General features: G+C 43.9%; 1 protein-coding gene across 3 annotated transcripts in view; it reads right to left on the bottom strand.

Annotated features, from left to right (window-relative positions):
* DEUP1 (deuterosome assembly protein 1) overlaps window positions 1–21228 on the bottom strand; it is a 57414-nt gene that overhangs the window by 5549 nt on the left and 30637 nt on the right. For all 3 annotated transcript variants that reach the window (XM_077926993.1, XM_077926991.1, XM_077926992.1), the window contains 2 exons: window positions 16809–17006; window positions 12303–12502 (listed from right to left, as the gene is read on the bottom strand). In XM_077926993.1, the coding sequence (XP_077783119.1) occupies window positions 12303–12502; window positions 16809–17006 (398 nt within the window). The remainder of the gene's footprint in view (window positions 1–12302; window positions 12503–16808; window positions 17007–21228) is intronic.

Genomic DNA, 21228 nt, shown 5'->3' with positions numbered 1-21228 from the left:
CTGGTTTATTGCCATGAAATATATGCTAACATGAAACAGTCTTTTACAAAATGACCCATGGAACGTGGCTTTACAGAACTCAGAGTGAGGCCCCCTTTTGGGCTGGAGGGCAGAAGAAGCATTCAACTTTGAAATTTGGCTTGACTTTTGCTAAATTTGTGTGGGATGTGAAACACAAGAGCAGTCAAGTACAACATTCCTAGAGTGAACATGTTTACACACGGGTAGAAATGTTTGTCCAGCCAGCAGGTAAACTTCCTGTTTCCTTCTGGGCTGGGACAGACTTCCTCTGCATGTGACTAGAGGTGGGCGTGGCCTCACCTGTGCAGGTAACGACAAAAGCACAGGGCAGGGCAGCCATCTCTCTCTCTTTGACTACATGCATCAAAGAAGCAACATCTGCTTAGCCAAAGATGCTCTCTTGGCTCCAGCCAAGAGAGGACAAAGGGACTGTCTTCTTATGAGATAGATTCTAGGTCTATGTTACTTTTCTAAGCTAAGTCAACCTTCTGGGATCCTATTGTGAACAGAATGATATGTGAGTAAACTCTTTTTATACTTTTATAGAAGACTGTGTCGTTTCTTATCTTTTATGAGGGAATAAGGGGGAAATACCAGAACAGTTATTATAGAGGCTTTAGCGAGCCTGAGCAAACACATCGGCTGCAAGTTGGAAAGGGTAAATGTTACTCTGCTAAATTGTGAACTTGTTAACAGAAGTTGGAAAGGCTATTATCAGACAATATATCCTCTCCTGCATCCCTGAATATTCACACAATTTGCAGTCCAACGTTTTCATGCCATATGCAAGATGCTGACCATAGATTTGAATGGAAATGCCATGGGAAGGCCAAAGTATTCACAGCCAATTTTAAATTGTACGGATGTATTAAATCAGACCATTGGCCCATGGAATCTAGTACAGGCAAGGGCCTGGGGGGCCTTTGTGCTGGCATGCCCCTTTGACAATCGCCAGGGCGCCTTGCCTAACTCTTGGAGAGCCTTTTAACTGGGGATTGAACCTGAGGCCTTTTGCATGTCCAATTCCCCAAGTTCTTCCATTTGAGTTAATAAACCACTATGCATTGCCCACCCCTGTAACAAATATCATGCTTAATCTGGCCCTAACTGCGTTTCCGAGCACAATTCAAAGTGTTGGTGCTGACCTTTAAAGCCCTAAATGGCCTTAGCCCAGTATACCTGAAGGAGCGTCTCCACCCCCATCGTTCTGCCCAGACACTGAGGTCAAACACCGAGGGCCTTCTGGTGGTTCCCTCACTGTGAGAAGTGAGGTTACAGGGAACCAGGCAGAGGGCCTTCTTGGTAGTGGCACCTGCCCTGTGGAACGCCCTCCCATCAGATGTCAAGGAAATAAACAACTATCTGACTTTTAGAAGACATCTGAAGGCAGCCCTGTTTAGGGAAGTTTTTAATGTTTGACATTTTACTGTGCCGTTAATTTTCTGTTGGAAGCCGCCCAGAGTGGCTGAGGAAACCCAGCCAGATGGGCAGGGTATGAATGAATGAATGAATGAATGAATGAATAAAATAATTATTCAGTGGAGAGACACTTTCTACTGTTTATTCTGAAGTTATTTCTAATCAGTTTCTGCCGAGTAAGTTGTAGGGCTCGATCTGTCAGTTTCTGTTCTCTCCGCTTTCCTTTTTTTCAGTCTTAAAATCAGTTCTCCACATTCCTGCAGCAATTTGTGAATTTTTGAAGAGAAATCCTTATGAAAATTCTTCAGTATTTTATCCTAATAAACATATTTTTGTATTCAGTTTTGAATTGGGTATGCATTTTGAAGGCAATTTTTCCTAATACTTTTTTTGCATGTCATTTTCACTTATTCATTTTTTAATGCACATTCCCCCCCCCCCCCAATCGTAAACACTGTTTGGAGAGATGCATTGTAAAATTCAGATAAGTGCAAATTTCAAAGGATGGATGTGCTTCGGTTCTTACACTGTTTAAGAACATGCACATTTGATTTGGCTTTAAATGTGAACCAAATTCAATTTCTTTCCCCTCCTTAGTGAGTGTTAGCCTTCAGTAATGCCTGCTGCAAATCTCCCACTGAGGCTTTCTTGGAGATTACACACTTCTGATTCTATACAGCTACAAACTGAAGGAAACAATTGTGAAGTTACTAGCATTGACTCAATTTTTATTTTTATTTTATTTTTGCTTTCCACTGGGCAAATGTTACCAAGACGCATAAACATAAACAGCACAAAGACATTAGCATGGCATCTGGAAATTGCCAATTACCAACTCATTTCCCCCAAAAAACCTCACCACATGTTTTCTATTTTTACTATCTCAAAGATATCCTTTTACCCTTCATTCCTTGGCATAATTGCCATGGAAACAGAACAGCAAATTAAAATAGAAAAACATGGTTTATGTCCGCAATAAAATAAAATATACCCTAGAGTCAAAATAAGCTAGCAACAATAGCTTGATTTGTCTGTTTCTGTTTGATGCTTGATAATATAACTGAGGCTTTTGGGGGAAAATATTGGAGCATTTCCTGATTTACAAAACCAGAACCTAGATACTAGGATTTCCGGCATATGTTTAAAACTATGTATGAATTTTCATGTTGAGGCACCACAATTTGTAGATAAACTATATGGACTTGACATCCGCATTAAATCAACCCATATTCTTACAGTGGTGCCTCGCAAGACGAAAATAATCCGTTCCGCGAGTCTCTTTGTCTAGCGGTTTTTTCGCCTTGCGAAGCAACCCTATTAGCGGCTTAGCGGATTAGCGCTATTAGCGGTTTAGCGGCTATTAAAGGCTTAGCAGCTTAGCGGCTAAAAGGCTATTAGCGGCTTAGCGGCTTAGAAAAAGGGGGGGGGAGCGAAAAAAATTGCAAGACTCGCAAGACGTTTTCGTCTTGTGAAGCAAGCCCATAGGGAAAATTGTCTTGCGAAGCAACTCAAAAACGGAAAACCCTTTCGTCTAGCTGGTTTTTCGTCCTGCGAGGCATTCGTCTTGCGGGGCACCACTGTATTTGCCTAGCGATCCCTGCTGTGGTTTTAACAATTAAGTCTGGATTGTGTGCTCTAACAACAACCCAGTTGTGGCACCTTATTCTCATCACAGCACACTCCCAAAGTCAACCAATGAAACTTTACGCAACTCACAATAGTCTATGGAATAACCAAGAGGTCCATAGCCCCCACAGGAAAGCCTTGCACATTCTGACAACCAGTTGTTAAGATTTTGCTACCCCCGGATCAGAGAATGGTGTTGCACAATCCAGGTAAGTGATCTTACCATATACATTTCTGTCTACCAATCAGCCTGGCCCTATTTTGCAAAGGAAAAGGAATTAGTAGCCTCTTGGGAGCCAGTGTGGTGTAGTGGTTAAGAGCGGTAGTCTCGTAATCTGGTGAACCGGGTTCACATATCCGCTCCTCCACATGCAGCTGCTGGGTGACCTTGGGCTAGTCACACTTCTTTGAAGCCACTTTGAGACTCCTTCGGGTAGTGATAAAGCGGGATATCAAATCCAACTCTTCTTCTTCTTCTTCTTCTTCTTCTTCTTCTTCTTCTTGGGAGATGTTTGAGGTAGGGCAGTTTTGCTGCACAAATTCTGAGGACCAGGTGCGGGTGGGATGTTCCATGGGATGTTCAAGCAAAGGTAAAGGAATTCTGGTAAGATTTCAGCTGGGGTTCAGCTTGGATTTGGAAGACAAGTAACCATTTGCGTTGCTCTGACAAGTCCCATCAATGGGCAGAGAGGGTGTTGTGCAAGAAAGGAATGAGTGCTAGGAATTCAAGCGACTTTGGAAGGCGAGAAATCACTGGAGTTCGACAGCAGCAGAAGATCTGTAGGGTAGCAAGGCTCAAATGGATTATTGGGGGAAACTGCAAAACCAATACCCCCCCCCCCCAAATCAGCACTCTCTGGAAGTTTTTATGGGTTTACAGGTCCTCAACTGAGCCCATCTCTCTGGTGCATCTCAGACTCAGGGCCTGTCCAATGAACACTCATGTTTCACATGGCCCCAGTACAAATTCTCAGGCATTTCACATATTGACATATTTCTACCTCGCAGAATCGCAGTCAAGTTACTTCTTCTTTTTACTCCTTCCCCTGTGAAATTTTGGTCCTCTGCCTTTGTTTTAATTTTAAAAAAATCAGTGTGATTTTTTCCTTACATGAACATTTTTGCAAGCAGTTTCCCCTAAAATAATTCATTTTTATATGTTGCCTTTACAAATATATGCATTTTGATGCACACGTTCCCATAATATGCACAATTTTCTACATCTTATTTGGTTAGAGAACTACATTACAAAATGTAGGGGAAATGTGAATTTCAATGCACAGCTGTCTTTCAGTTTCCATATTGTTTCGGAAAGAGCAAATAGCTCTGCCGTAAAAGCCAAACTAGAATGAATTTCTCCTCTTCTTCCTACCATTTAAAATATTTCATCTTATCCAAATTTCATACCTTCCTCTTTCGCTTTAAGTGAGCAATTCAGGATTATTTTTAAACTGTGTGTGTCAGTATTTATGAAACATTTAAGGTAATTCAGTGGGCGACTGGCTAAAAATGAACGAGCCAGAGATATATTTACAAATTATTTCTTTCTACTGAGCTCAGGATATTGTTATATATTGCGCTGCTCTTTCACGGCACGTATGAGTTTAATGTGATATTAATTTATTCAGTACCATCTGAAATGCTGCAGCTTTTCATGTCGACTCAATGGGGAGCACTAAAAATCACAAAAAAGCATTGAAACACTTTTAATGAAACTTTAAAAAACTGAAACTGGCAGGAGAGAAAGAGATGATAGATGGCAGGTGTAGTTCAAGATGCTTATTAAAATAATCTCCTGCTGAGCAGTTTACATCTCACACTGGTTTCTCTGGCCCTCGCTTAATTTTTTTTTTTTATTAGACAGTATTAACATATTCTCTGTGGCTTGTAAAATGAAAAGCAAGGGGGAGAATCAAGATAATATATTACAAAAGGTTGTATCCAAAGTAGTGCTGAGAAGCAGGGCGGTGGGAGTTCTGTTGCATTAGGGGAAATCCTTTTGCTGATGGACCGTCCCATCCAAAAGTTTATGTGGCTATGACACAAAAGGTTATGTCTATTTCTAAGATTTGGAAGCACCTGACTTAGCACCAAAGACCTCTTCTGAAATATTGTACATAGTTCTGGGCTGGATAACCTTAGATATATGGCTCTGAGAGCAGATGCAGTATACAATATGTTTTGGTGGGGAAAATATAGAAAAGAGAATTTCTGGATGCCAAGGTCCAAGTTTGGGACGACCCCAGTAGAGATTAAAAAACCAGAAGACATGCAGCAAAGCAAAGCATAGAAATACAGTAGTACCTCAGGTTACGTACGCTTCAGGTTACAGACGCTTCAGGTTACAGACTCCACTAACCCAGAAATAGTACCTCGGGTTAAGAACTTTGCTTCAGGATGAGAACAGAAATTGTGCTCCGGCGGCGCGGCGGCCCCATTAGCTAAAGTGGTGCTTCAGGTTAAGAACAGTTTCAGGTTAAGAACGGACCTCCAGAACGAATTAAGTTCTTAACCCGAGGTACCACTGTATTGGCTGTTAGACCTTTAAAATATGTACCCCTCCAAGTGAGTTCCAAAAGGTCCCCTTAAAAAGTTTCTTTCCAAAGTTTCTACCTTCTCCCAGCATAGGAAAAGGCAACATGTTTGGCAAGTTAAAAATGGGCTTACTTACAAACGCTTCAAAGGTCAGGTTCATGTGCTTCCGAAAAGTTGTGCAGGCAGTAGAACTTAGCTTAGTTACAAAATGGTGTAAGTTTCTAGATCATTGGTATAGGAACTCAAGAGAGTCAGGGAACAACCAGCTCAAACCTTTCCACACGCTGAGCATCTCAAGTAGACTTAATACAAAAGTAGGCTTGATTACAAGTGGTCTGGCAGGACAGCCTGCTCTATGGCATTAACCCCTTCATGCACTAACTAGACATGTTGGTTATATGAGGCTGGCTATCCCACAACATGAGACTAAGGAGATCGTAAAATATCTGTTCTTTCTCATCTTGCAATTCAATTTTAGAGAATCTGCAATAACGCATACGATATTCTTTTTGAGGTAATCTCTTAAGAAATACCCTTAATGAACTAAGAAAAAGCTTGAGCTTCAATAAGATTCACAAATCCCAGACAAAGTTGATCTCCTTCATCCCAGGCTGGGATAAAGAACGCAACTTCCCCCAAAGAATCCCAAGAGCTGTAATTTATCCTGCACAGAGCTACAATACCCAGCATCCTGAACAAACTATAGTTCCCAGGGTTGTATGAGGAAAGTAATGTGCTTAGGATGTGAGAGAGGCTGAAATCTGTCCCATTCTTGTTCATCACTGCAGCCGACAGTGGGCCAATCAGAACACAGAGAAGAAAAACTATAGAGGTAAAAAACTATAGAGGAGCAACTACCCACATTTTATCAATTAGCCAAGACCTGCAACTGTGGTTCTAGTGCCTGTAGTGTTGGTAGTTTTCCCCAATGGGTAGATGCTCCCTGTTTTTGCCATATACAAATGGAAAATTAGTACAGTCGTACCTTGGAAGTCGAACAGAATCCAACTTCCAAAACGGTTCAGAAACCAAGGTGTGGCTTCCAATTGGCTGCAAGAAGCTTCTGCAGCCAATCGGAAGCTGTGTCGGACGTTCGGGTTCCAAATAATGTTTGCAAACCAGGACAATCACTTCTTGGTTTGCAGCGTTTGGGACCCAAAACGTTTGACTCGCAAGTCTTTCGAGATCCAAGGTATGGCTGTATTGTGGAAGAAGAAGAAGAAAAGGATTTTCCATTAAATGTTTTCAGAATCAGGAAAGCTTCCATGTGAGCCTTGTGCGAAATTCAGTAACAGTTAGAAATTATTGCTACACAGATAAATAAAAATAAATAAATTCCCACACCAGACTTCTGAGGTTTACAAGGGGCGAAGCTTGTTGCACCACCTTTGCAGAATGCAGAGGTAAGGCAAATTGGTTATTATTTCGAAGAAATCCTAGCAAGATGCCTAAAAGCAAGAAATAGCAGGTGTTTAAGACAATTCAAGGCAATTTAATAGGAATAAAACACACACGCCCATGTGTTTCATCAGGAGTTATCATAAAAGCTTCATAGCTCGGTTAATATATATGCCATTGTCTCACTCATCTACAAGTCTATGGCTAGACCTCAGCGGTGTGCTTCCATTATTAACTAGCTGCTGTACAGATTACGTTTCCAATTCTGATGGAGCCGTGAAACTGATAATAGCGTGTAGGGCAGTACTGATGCGATTGCCATGGAATTTACTCTGGGTCCTTCCAGTCTGTCACAGTTTCCGGATGGGATTCAGTCACGCATTGGCAAGTTCAGGTTGTGCAATTGTAGTTGGGATGCCTTGCATAGCCAAAAGATCAGTCCTTTTTTGTGATAAGGAAAGTGATGAGAAAATGCTCTGGAAATCATCTAGCCTCCGCCAAAAAATCAGACCCGAGTGCTCATTAAGCAGCCAACGTTGTCTAATCTCCCTGCAAATACATCAGGATGAGTGCTTCATAAACAGGGCTAGAGCAATTCTCCTGTGAGGGGAAAAAAGGTAGTTATAACTGGGCTTTTTTAGTTACAGGTAGGTAGCCGTGTTGGTTTGCTGTAGTCGAAACAAAATAAAAAAATTCCTTCCAGTAGCACCTTTGTTGTTGTTTAGTCGTTTAGTCGTGTCTGACTCTTCGTGACCCCATGGACCAGAGCACGCCAGGCACTCCTGTCTTCCACTGCACTCTGCAGTTTGGTCAAATTCACGCTGGTAGCTTCGAGAACACTATCCAACCATCTCGTCCTCTGTTGTCCCCTTCTCCTTGTGCCCTCCATCTTTCCCAACATCAGGGTCTTTTCCAGGGAGTCTTCTGTTCTCATGAGGTAGCCAAAGTACTGGAGCCTCAGCTTCACGATCTGTCCTTCCAGTGAGCACTCAGGGCTGATTTCCTTCAAGATGGAGAGGTTTGATCTTCTTGCAGTCCATGGGACTCTCAAGAGTCTCCTCCAGCACCATAATTCAAGAGCATCAATTCTTCGGCGATCAGCCTTCTTTATGGTCCAGCTCTCACTTCCATACATCACTACTGGGAAAACCATAGTTTTAACTACACGGACCTTTGTTGGCAAGGTGATGTCTCTGCTTTTTAAGATGCTGTCTAGGTTTGTCATTGCTTTTCTCCCAAGAAGCAGGCATCTTTTAATTTCGCGGCTGCTATCACCATCTGCAGTGATCATGGAGCCTTAGAGACCAACTAAGTTTGTTATTGGTATGAGCTTTCGTGTGCATGCACAGGTATCTGAAGAAGTGTGCATGCACACGAAAGCTCATACCAATAACAAACTTAGTTGGTCTCTAAGGTGCTACTGGAAGGAATTTTTTTATTTTGTTTGGGCTTTTTTAGTTTTGAGAAAAAGCAAGTAAGAGGGGAGGATACATAACAGAGGCATAATAAAAAAATATGCACCGTGTTAGAAAATGCTAGAATCTGGGGTCATCCAAAGAAGCAAAAGTTTGGAGGATCCAGGACAGAAAAAGCAGCAGCTCGCCTTCATACAGTAAACTATGGCATTGGCTATCACAAGATCCAGTGATGACCACCAACTTGGATGGCTTGAAAATGAGATTAGGCAAATGAATGGAAGGCAAGGCTGTCTATGGCTATGGATCAAGATCGCCAGCCTCAGAGACAGTGCTGTCGGCATCCAACTGGCTTGGGAGAAAATGATGGAGTGTGCCATTGGGGCTGAAGTCAAACTGTTGGAAGGTTTCAGCGCCTGCTGTGGCTGTAGAGACCAATACGGGAGACACATGTTTTGTTGCAGCTGGGGCAGCTGGAGGTATCTGGCTGTGCTGCTGCAGATGCACCATGGTTTCTTCTCTCTACACTCCTCCCAGCAGTCATTCCACCTCTGGTCACTGCTACGGATGCACAACCTGACTGTCTCCAGGCACTGCGGTCATCTGCAAAGGATTCCCACGGTTGATGTTGCCAGCCTTCACATCGCATTTGCAGACATCTTGGAAACACCATAATTGGTCTGGTGGCTGAAGCCAGCTCCCCATCCTTGGGGAATCCTGCCATCTTCCATTCTGTGGACCCGACCAAGCCAGTGAAGACGTCGCGGAGCCAGGAGTGCGAACATGCTGGGAATGTGAGCGCATCTTTGAGACTCTGTCCTGCCATGTGATGCCCAAAATCTTCCTGATGCGGCGCAAGCGGAAGGCATTGAGGTGTCCCTCCTGGAGGTTGCAAGTTGCTGATGACTCACTACAATAAAGCAGCATGCTTGACATGCAAGCTTGGTAGACCTTCATCTTGGTACTGGACGTCAGAGACAGTATGTTTCTGTTTAACAGCTGATGGGGTAGTTGTATTCAGTTTAACAACTGGGAGAGGGCAATTGTGCTCACATGCTGCTTGTGAGTGTGCTGGTCCCGGGGGATTACCGTGTGGTGTGGCCCGAGTCCAGTCCAAGGTCGAGGGTGTGGTATGGAGGCTGTCCGTCAAGGCTGAAGCGGGGTCCAAGGCAAGGAGCCAGGTGTGGTCAGGAACTCTGGCAGAAGAGCAGGACAGGGTGCCGGCAGGAACAGGTTACCAACGATGTTGCTCCCGCAACCTGGGACCGGGCTGGCTGGCTTTTATCTGCCCCGAGGCATAGGACGGTCCCGGTCCACAGATGACTCGCCTCTCCTGGCCTGGAGGTGAGCACTCCTCCTGCGGGAACTTAGTTCCCTCTGCCTCTCTGCCCTGAGCCTCTGCAGCTCAGAAGAGGCTGGAGGGTTACTGGACCCAGAGGCAACCTCACCTTCCCCTGATGGGGCTGAGAGTGGAGCACCTGCAGGCAGTGGGTCCTCCATCACCTCCGGAGCCAGAGCAGACTCAGCTGGTGCCTGCACCTGAGGATCCAGCACAGGTGAGGGCCCTTCAGGTTCAAGCCCCAGCCCCGGCTCAGCTGGTCCTGGAGGCGGGGACTCCTGTGCAGGCTGGGATTCCTCAGGTTCAGCCTCTGAATCCGATTCCCAGGCCATAACAGTGAGCTTCCTACCACCGTGTGCTTGGTCACTGTGAGACTAGAATGATGGTCTAGAGGTGGGTCCTTGTTCTGATCCAGCTGGGCTCTTCTTGTGTTTTTATGTCACCCTTTTTCTGCCTTGAAAGAAACCCATTAACGGAGAGCCGCTCAAGGCCCCTGTTTCTCCTTGGCAGAGGTCTAGAGCTGAGCAATCCCATCAAAGATGCATTTTCTTTCAGGTCATGTAACCCATTACGATCACATTATAATTGTCCCCCGACTGTTGTGGAATGTCCTGCTCCCTTGGTTAACGTATGAAGGATAGCAGTGTGCTCAGCTTCCCTGGCTTGCTCCCTACTATAACGGATATAATTGCAAATGCACTGTCAGACAGAGCCTCCCAATAAACTACAGTGTCCTGAAGTGTCATTAGAGAAGAGCAAATGGGGTCAAGCTCACTTTCAATACGCTGCCATCTCCAAAGCAGAGGGGATGAGGGAGGGATGGAAAACAGACACATAAACCATGAGTCTCTTGGACATTCATTATAACACCTCACCGTAACAGGCATTCTACAGATTGTGGAGGGACTCCCTTTTCCTCCTGAGATGTCCTATCTCTTGATGAAAGAATTGTTTCCCAACTCTCCATTTCCATTTCCAAAGAAGAACTGCACAAGACGGCAGGCCACAATAATATTTTTGCATGTTGGAATCTTTTAGTAAAGTTTTTCATGATAAGAGAATAGAGAATAAGCAGGAAGAAGAAAGGAAATAAGAGAAGAAAAAGGAAAGGGAAAAAGAACAATAAAGAAAAATAAAAAGGACTTCTGATTTTCCATTTTATAAGAAAAAGGCATTTAAGACATTCAGTCCACAATGACTAATAATAATAATAATAATAATAATAATAATAATAATAATAATAATTTATTTTTTATACCCTGCCCATCTGGCTGAGTTTCCCCAGCCACTCTGGGCGGCTTCCAATCAAGTGTTAAAAACAATACAGTATTAAATATTAAAACTTCCCTGAACAGGGCTGCCTTAAGATGTCTTCTGAATGTCAGGTAATTATTTATCTCTTTGACATCTGTTGGGAGGGCGTTCCACAGGGCGGGCGCCACTACCAAGAAGGCCCTCTGTCTGGTTCCCGTAACCTCACTTCTCACAATGAGGGAACCACCAGAAGGCCCTCAGCGCTGAATCTCAGTGACTGGGCTGAACATCATCTCTACTTTCTGTTAAGCAATATTTCCTTTAAATCAAAGCATCTCAAAATCATTCATTTCCTTTTCCCATGAAAAGTCCAAATTATTACTACTAATAGTAAATGTCAACTGAGCTTCTTCTTTAATATCAACTTGACCTCTGGTAATTCCCACCACCATGCCTCCATACTGAGTGACAACAGTAAATTCTTCCGCCTGTGTCCGTGTTAGTGTCTCTCCGCTGTGATCACATATTGAAGCAACATTCCTTAATTGCAGAGCACAAAAATATTCAGTACAAAACCCTGTTAAGAACTGTGTGGCATGGAATGTTGAGAGACTGACATTTCTTTCCATTTTTCACAAATTCTCCAAGTGTAGGCAGGTGACACACATGCCAAGTCTGCCTCCGGTATCCTAGGGCATGCTGTGCCCACCTCCTTGAAGTCCCTGACAGTCCCTGTGCTTAGCAAGGCTAGCACCTTCCCACCCTCCTCAGTTTTACAGCTGCAAAGGAGAATTGTGTCTTAAATGCTAGGATCCAGGCTCCTGATGCTGATGCTAAACCGCTGCTTGCAAGCTAGAGGCATATGGTTTAGCTCATGGGTAGGCAAACTAAGGCCTGGGGGCCGGATCCGGCCCAATCGCCTTCTAAATCCGGCCCGCGGACAGTCCAGGAATCAGCGTGTTTTTACATGAGTAGAATGTGTGCTTTTATTTAAAATGCATCTCTGGGTTATTTGTGGGGTATAGGAATTCGTTCATTTCCCCTCCCCAAAATATAGTCCGGCCCCCCACAAGGTCTGAGGGACAGTGGAGTGGCCCCTTCCGGAAAAAGTTTGCTGACCCCTGGTTTAGCTGTTATTGGAAAGAGAGCATTGACCAGGTTGACCGTTTGGCCAGCAAGGCACCTTGTCAATCACAGAGCAATTCCCCTTCACTCGCCATGAAGACGTCAGAGAAGAAAAAAGAATAGCTACGGAGAGACAAAGTGCAGTTATTTGTGTACAGTCATGCACCTACCTCTCTTCTGTCTCTTCCACTTTTACTGCCGTCTGCTTGGCACAATTTCTTCCAAAGTACATAATGGGGTTCACTCGCAAAGGCATTTCTTTGTCCTTTGGCAATTTCGCAAGGTCATTGCGTAACATTCGACTCTGGCGCTCCAGCTTATCGATGGAATCGGAATAGGCCGCGTGTTCTTTCTTGGACAAATCTATCATCTGTTGAAGGAATTGTTTTGTTTTATGTTTCTTTTTTTTTTATAAAAAAGATCAGTTTGTTTACAACTTCATCATAATTGAATTCACACAATTCAACAAAGAAACAGGCACGGGGCAATATTTTCACTGCTTATTTACCATATGTAATCATACAGCATTTATTGTAAATGATAACCCTCACAGAACTGCCTCCAGAAATAGCAAACAAGACAAATGGGTAGAAAGGATAATAGCCTGTGTAACACAAAAAAGCACCATATTACAATTGCTCAATGAACCCTGCAAACTGCGTTTTCATTTTCTTTTTTTCAAATCACTCAACACATTTGAACTGCTTGCCTCAGAAGTCTTAAAGAGGCACTGAAGACATCCTTAGCTGCCAGAGTTGTAAATATTTTCATTATAACGCTCCCTCAAGTTATGCTTCCAGAAAGGGAGAATTGTAGAAAAATGCTGAAGTTGTAACTACATAATTCCTTCAAAATCTTTATGTATAAAATTGCAATATCCTCGTGTCAATGAGAAAAATTGCCTTAAAAGTGCTGACTAAAAAAACCAATGCCATGTTAAATATTTTGGAGGCGGTTTATTAAGGAAACGGGAGACATGATCCCACTGATTAAAACAGAGCAAACTCTCACACACAAACTTTCCTCTTCCATTAAAAAGCAATGGGAATTTTACAAAATGGTTAATTTGCTTAGCTTCTACAAAGTTAAATCATAGATTTGCAGTGACACTAAGAAATGCAAGGGGAGACGGTTTTTCAAAGGAAGGGATATAAAATATGCAAGGGACACACAGACACATATATATTTATTTTGTAATGCAATGAACTCTTCACACCTCAGTGGGAGTTAGGGGAAAAGCTCGAATTCTGCTCTCAAACACTCCATTATCATTCAACTGCAGGAAAATGCTGGATCTGAACTTCAAGCACTTCGTATAAACAGCCTAATTCACCATACACTTAAACTGGAATACTTGACTATAAGCTGATTTACAGCACAATCCTAAGAATGTTTATTCAGAAGTTGGAGCTTGATGGAACTCGCTCTCTAGAGTTTAGAAAGCATGTTTAGGATTTCAGCCTCCATCCCATTTACTTCAGACCTGAAGTCTCTCTCGTAATAGGCTTGTGGGTTTTTGCATTCCTTAACAAAAACAGTTCTTCAGATAAAACATCTTTGCAGGTTTATCTGATCACTGGGGCTTTTATTGAATGGCAGATAAAAAAAAAGGGAGAGATGAATGCCAGCGGGGTCTCCAAAGCGATATTACTGGCTGTTAAGGACAAATATAATATTTTGAGTCTGCATTTCTTTTCCAGGTTGAAAAGCACTTGATGGTGGAGGCAAGGGTATATTTCCATATTACCCCCTTGATTTATCAGAGAGGTAGAAGCTGTGGCCCTCCATATATTGCTGGACTCCATTTCCCATCAGCTACATCCAATATATCATCAATATATCATGGAGTGTCTTTTACCAGCTGAAGTTGATACCCCAGTTAAGTTCCTATTTGGATGGGGATAACTTGGGCTTAGTTGTTTGTCTTGTTCCACTGTTTTTATCAAATAATGGCTCTTTCATGCTGGATAGTTTTTTAAACATTTTACTCTAAGTTGTCTAGAACAGGGGTCAGCAAGGTTTATCTTGCCTGGACCGGATCAGTCCCGTGGAGATCCCTCTGTGGGCCGGATTGTACGCCCGCCCGTGATTTTTGGTGCCTGCGTGTGCACAGATGCGATTTCCAGTGCCTGCGTCTGTGCAGATGCAATTTCTGGTGCGCGGAAGCAAGTCCCCGTGCCGCGCTGCACTGGTTTAGCACAGCATTTGAGCGGCTGGCTTGGTTCAGGGGCGGCTTGTGGGCCGGTCAAATGACCTCTGTGGGCTGCTTCTGGCTCATGGGCCTTAGGTTGCTGACCCCTGGTCTAGAGGATGTGCCAGTAGTGCATAAGAAATTGAATTAAGCAATTTTGTTTTTGTTATTACTACTAATCATAATCATCATACAAAATTATATGATTCTATTTGCAGATGATTCACTGCAGGAGGAGACTCTTGAGAGTCCCATGGACTGCAAGAAGACCAAACCTCTCCATTCTGAAGGAAATCAGCCCTGAGTGCTCACTGGAAGGACAGATCCTGAAGCTGAGGCTCCAATACTTTGGCCACCTCATGAGAAGAGAAGACTCCCTGGAAAAGACCCTGATGTTGGGAAAGATGGAGGGCACAAGGAGAAGGGGACGACAGAGGTCAAGATGGTTGGACAGTGTTCTCAAAGCGACCAACATGAGTTTGACCAAACTGCGGGAGGCAGTGGAAGACAGGAGTGCCTGGTGTGCTCTGGTCCATGGGGTCACGAAGAGTCGGACACGACTAAACGACTAAACAACAACAATTTGCAAAGGGGGTCGGGAAGTTTAGCAGACGTTTCAAAAACTTTAAATGGAGGCCTTGAACGGCTCAGATTTGTTAATTAAACACACCACTCTGGAGTGCAGCATTCCAACAAACTAAATTCTTGTTTCAATATCAAGAGGCTCTGTGTTTTCCAAAAAGACAAGAAGTAATCAGCATAAAAACTATCAAGTGTAAAAAAATTCATGTAATATCCTCAAGCTTAGACACTGTGCGAGTGATTTCCTGTGGGCGGAATGGAAAATAAAAGCAAGTTTTGATAGACAAGATCAGTGGCCATTCTGCTGTTACTTCCTAAAGCGGCCTGCCCAGATTATAAATATAAACAATGTGATTTAACAGTTGCTTGGTGTGTTATATGCCCTTGATTTCCCCACCCTCTCTTTGAAAGCTGATTCAGGTACACTACACTCAGACACAAACACTTCAGCATGGTGTGGTCTTAGGCTGCAGGGCATGGGACTGACCCTGCTCACATGGTTTTATGTTATTCACACACATGGTCCTGCAAGGTGGGATCGCACTATGCTGAAATAGTTCTGACATATGGTTAGGAAGGCAAATATGTGTCAAAAGCAGCACTTCAGAGCACAGGTGGGGAACCGCACAATTAAATGTTCACACACACACACACACACACACACACACACACACACACGTATATATCTATATGCCTTCATATAGATTTGAGGGTAAACCATACACAGCACGGGTCTGTCCTTGTGGCTCGTTGGAAGTTGAAACTGCTTCACATGTACTATTATGTTGTCGTCTTTATGAGGATATACGTTTGACTTTTATTACACCTGTTTTGCAAAAGTCTAGGAAAGAATCGGAATACCATAGTCTAAAACTACTGCTAGAGGACAAGAAGCCCAAGACTACATTAAATGTAGCTAAATTCTGTGCGTCTGCAATCAATCGCAGGAAGCAAGTGGTATCCCATAATGTCCAATCCCCTAAATGTTAATTACAGGGGGCACACTAACAATTAATTTTTAATTTTTATATTTAAATCCTTGTTATTGCATATTGTCCCTTGTATTTCTGATATTTTTTATGATCTGTGATATTGTGTGTGTTGAAGCTGGTCTGTGACCGTATTAATAAATTCATTCATATATGCCTTCATACACACTGCCCAGGCTTGCACTCAGGGGAGGTCAATTTGGTGATGCTAACACAGAGATTTTACTTTAAGCATGTAACCGCGACTCCCCTTGCAATTTCTGGTGGTGCAGGAAGAACCACAGTGCTGTGAATTGCTTATTAGCACAATTTGAACTGCAAGGTCTACAGGTGTCATCATGGGCATAGAATCCACAACTATTTTTGAAAAGCATTAAAAGTACTCAATTATCTGAGGTTCTCCCCTAGCCCCCAGCAGAAGCCTGATCCCCACAACGCCTTCTTTATGGGGTATTTTTAACCGTGAATTTCCAAGAAAAGCTTGACAACTTGGATTTCCTTAAAAAATCTCAACAACTTTGGCTGCCCTCCGCCCCCCGTAACAAAAATCCTGGCTACGCCCATGGGTGCCACACCCAAATAATCCTAACAAGAAATTCAGAAAAGTAATGCAGATCAGCAAATACTGCTAAGAAACTGCAGGTTATAGGGAAGAGACATGAGCAGGAACATTGGAAAGATGTTCATGTGTATGCTAGGAGTATAAACCCCAGAATGCTTGGTTCTGTATGATAAGTGTAAGATTAGCGTTATGTCAAATGGTCTTATTTCCTGCTGTAGTCTTGTCCCTCCCCCCCCCCCCACCGCCACTCCCTGCCCATATTCTATGAGGCAATCGCTTCCTTAAACGTCAATAGGTGCTAATCTCCGTAAGGACCAAATGACCTCCGCTGCTTTTTATTCTGTTTGCATACCTGTTGTTTCCCTAACATTTTCTCTTTTATCTCTAACTCAGTTTGTAACTGCCTTTCCAGTAGAGCAGCTTTCTCCATGATAGTTGCTATAGTAATCTCCTTCTGATGAAGCTCTTCTGTCAGGTCAGAGATTTCCGTCCTCATTCTTTCCACCTCAGAGCGATGGGACTGTTCTTCCTGATAAAGGCGGTCCCTTATCTGCAGCAAATAGGGAAGAATGAGCGCTGGCATTGCAGATAGCATCGTTTTTTTCCACATACCACCAACTTTTGGGGTTCTCCGTTTCCAACACAGCAGCCCTACCAGCCGTGTTAGCGATAGCGCAGAGATTTAGAAAGGCTTACGATTCAGACTAGCTTCTCTGTGTTTCAGTTTAGAGTTTACACTTTCCACCTCCTCTCTTGCTTAAACGCTACATGCCAAGAATCATAGGAGCCAACTCATGGGGGCTTCGGCCCCCACAATAAAATATTTGAGGAGGCCGGGCCCCCACAAAGTTGACTGGCATTCCCATTCAAATGGGGTGTGTATACTGTGTCATGTGATCGATTTTGCGGGGCGGGGCTTACCTGGGCCCCCACAGTATTTTTTTCAAGTTGGCACCCCTGCTGAAAGGAAGTCAAGTGAAAGAAAATTTACCCACCAATGTTAATGTACCCGGCAGTCCAACCTCTGGTATTTTATAATAGTGGCGGGGAACCTTTTCCAGACCAGGGGCCACATTTCCTTCTATACAACCTTCTTGGGGCCACATGGCAGGGGGGCGTGGCCAGAGGCAAAAGTGGGTGGAGCAACAGATGCGGTCAAGTTGTATCATTGTTTGTAGCCAGTGGCCATTATGATATAAATATAAAATGAAAATGCAAGTTAAATTATCCAGGGAAGCAAACTTCTATTTGACAGAATGCCTGGTTTTAATAACTGTGTTGTGCATTTTATTTTCATAGAACCATAGAACTTTAGAGTTGGAAGGGACAACGAGAACCATCTAGTCCAACCCCTTACAATGCAGGAATCTATTGCTCAATGTGGGGCTCGAACTCACGACCTTGAGATTAAGAGTCTCATGCTGTACTGACTGAGCTATCCCAGTTATGTATCCTGTTTGTTTGTTCTGTAATGGTTTCAGCCACACAAATAAATATTCATAAAAACCGCAAATGTCTGAATCACAGAAAATGCGATGAACCTAAATTTTTACCTTTGTACAATAGGCTAGTACATCCTAAATATCTTCGCAGAAGCTTACGAAAAGCTTGGCTTGTCACTCAACATTCAAAAAACCAAAGTGCTGCACCAACAAGTACAAAATAGCCCCTCTGCAGCGCCATAAATCCAACTCAATGGTGTAACATTGGAAAATGTCAATCACTTCTCCTGCCTAGGCAGTTATCTTTCCACAAGGGTCAACATTGATGCCAAAATCCAGCATTGCTTGAGCTCTGCGAGTGCGGCTTTCTCCCGATTGAAGTGCAGAGTGTTTGAGGACTGGGACGTTCGCAGGGAAACCAAAATGCTTGTTTACAAAGCTATTGTACTACCAACCTTACTGTATGCTTGTGAAACATGGACCACTTACAAACGCCACCTCCAACTTCTCGAAAGATTCCATCAACGATGTCTCCAAAAAAACTTACACATCACTTGGGAAGACATGCAAACTAATATCAGTGTACTGGATGAAGCAAACCAGTGTCGAAGCAATGATTCTTCAACATCAACTTCGTTGGACTGGTCATGTTGTGCCGATGCCTGATTACCGTCTTCGACTCTACTCTATTCCAAACTTAAAAATGGAAAGCGTAATGCTGGTGGTCAACAACAGAGGTTTAAAGACTGTCTCAAGGCAAATCTTTAAAAATGTAGTATAAACACTGGCCTGCGAGCACTCCAGTTGGAGAACAGCCTTTACCAAAGGTGTCATGGGCTTTGAAGACACTCGAACTCAGGGCGCAAGGGAGAAACATGCTAAGGGGAAGGCACGCTTGGCAAATCCACACAGTGACCAACTCCCGCCCGGGAACCTATGTCCCCACTGTGGAAGGACGTGTGGGTCCGGAATTGGCCTCCACAGTCACTTTGTTAAAGCCGTGTTTATGGAAGACAATCTTACTCGGCTACGAGTGATTGCCAAAGAAGGAGGAGGAGGAGGAGGAGGAGGAGGAGGAGGAGGAGGAGGAGGAGGAGGTGGTGGAGGCTAGTTTCTAACACATTCCTCTTTATCTGCCACCCAGATGAACAAGAGTCATTTTCAGAGGTCAAGGACACATCCCAGCCAGTCAAAAACATTCAGAATTTGAAACAGCATGCAACCTGGGGAGATTTCCAAGAGGCATGGAGGCAGGGAGGTCCCCATTTTGCTCCCTGCCTACCACTGTTTTAAAACATTCATAGGATGAAAGTGGTTGGTGGGCTATCAAGCTGCATATATTGCCTTGTTGGTCCTTCACTTTACTGTGATCACCACACAGCAAACGCGACTTGTTCTGTTCTGTTCAGTTCTGAGCAGAATTGCAAAATGCCATTTTTGGCATTCGCGAAAACAGAAGGATATCTGCATCAGCAAGCAAATGCTCAGAGTATGTTCCGTCAATGCTGTTGATGTCACAAAGTGTAATGTTACACTGTTTGGACGTGATGTTGACCAATTCGTACCCTGGAGAGTGAGCGCCAGGCAAGCAGTTGTAGGTCGATTCCCTTCTACACTCTTATTTACGGAGAAAACTCAGACACAGGACATCCTTCACCTTGCAATTCAAGGTATTCTCTTATCCCTGAGGTGAAGGGAGTGGGAAGGAGTTTGGGATAGCAAGCCCAGAAGCCCAGGGCCTACCCCCAAATTTTCTCCAAGGAGAATCCGGAGAGGCAAAGGAATTTTCCAAAAGGGCTAAATGGTTAGAAACTACTTATATCAGCTTTAAAAGCAGGTTGCACGTAGTAACTGGAGACTACTGTTCCCCCTCTAAGCAAGGAAAGTCAATAGTTAAAGTACCAGGTACTACCAGAAATAACTTTTAGCAGCTCACAAAAGAGAAAACATGATAAAAATAAATAAAGGCTATGCTGACATAGTGTTACAAAAAAAGAAGAAAAAGCCCCACTCTCAGAGAAAATAAGCTTGCCACTAGTGTTATTTAATGGGTTGTTCTATGCTATTAGCTTTGAAGGTCACATTTCCTGTACCGCTTCGCTCTCCCCCGAGAGTATAAAGAAGCTTGTGGGTTTTCATAAGTTTTCTGCCAATAAGAAATAGCGAGATGCCAATAAATCCTCCTGTTTCTTAGAACAATACAGCCCTTCTGGATGCCAATATAAAAAGGGCCAATCAAGCAACGTTCAGTTGTATTCTGTTTCCTTATGAATTGCCATTGATTTTCATTGCACTCTTACATGCAATTTGCCCCTCTGGCAATATTAAGGGGTACTGGGCACATGCTTCATACACGCTGGAGATGCGTTTCAAAGTCGCTAAGAACCAAGGATGTCTCTCGCCTTAAAAACTGATGGCTTTAGGAGGCGGGTGTAAGTGAAATCAACGCTCTTAAATGCTGCAATATTTAAAAGCCCCCCCCCCCCCAGTTCCCCAGGCAGCTTCTGCTCACTTGTGCCCTCCAGATGTTTGGATTACAACTCCAGACAGAAGTACTGTTATTGGGGGACAGGGGGCGGGCTGGTGTGGAGGACTCCCTGGTCCTGAATGGGGTAACTGTGCCCCTGAAGGACCAGGTGTGCAGCCTGGGAGTCATTTTGTACTCACAGCTGTCCATGGAGGCACAGGTCAAATCTGTATCCAGGGCAGCTGTTTACCAGCTCCATCTGGTACATAGGCTGAGACCTTACCTGCCTGTGGACTGTCTTGCCAGAGTGGTGCATGCTCTGGTTATCTCCCGCTTGGACTACTGCAATGCGCTCTACGTGGGGCTACCTTTGAAGGTGACTCGGACTGCAATTAATCCAGAATGCAGCAGCTAGACTGTTGTCTGGGAGTGGCCGCCGAGACCACATAACACCAGTCCTGAAAGATTGGTTCCCAGTATGTTTCCGAGCACAATTCAAAGTGTTGGTGCTGACCTTTAAAGCCCTAAACGGCCTTGGTCCAGTATACCTGAAGGAGCGTCTCCACCCCCATCTTCCAGCCCGGACACTGAGGTCCAGCGCCGAGGGCCTTCTGGCGGTTCCCTCGCTGCGACAAGTGAGATTACAGGGAACCAGGCAGAGGGCCTTCTCGGTAATGGCCCCTGCCCTGTGGAATGCCCTCCCAGCAGATGTCAACGCAATAAACAACTATTTTACTTTTAAAAGACAACTGAAGGTGGCCCTGTTTAGGGAAGTTTTTAATGTCTGACGCTGTATTGTTTTTAATATTTGGTTGGAAGCCGCCCAGAGTGGCTGGGGAAACCCAGCCAGATGGGCGGGTTAT

The sequence above is a fragment of the Podarcis muralis genome, chromosome 4, assembly GCF_964188315.1.
Source record: "Podarcis muralis chromosome 4, rPodMur119.hap1.1, whole genome shotgun sequence".
Classification (NCBI taxonomy): Eukaryota; Metazoa; Chordata; class Lepidosauria; order Squamata; family Lacertidae; genus Podarcis; species Podarcis muralis.
Note: the sequence above shows the minus strand (reverse complement) of the source record. Positions and strands in the feature narration are given on the sequence as shown.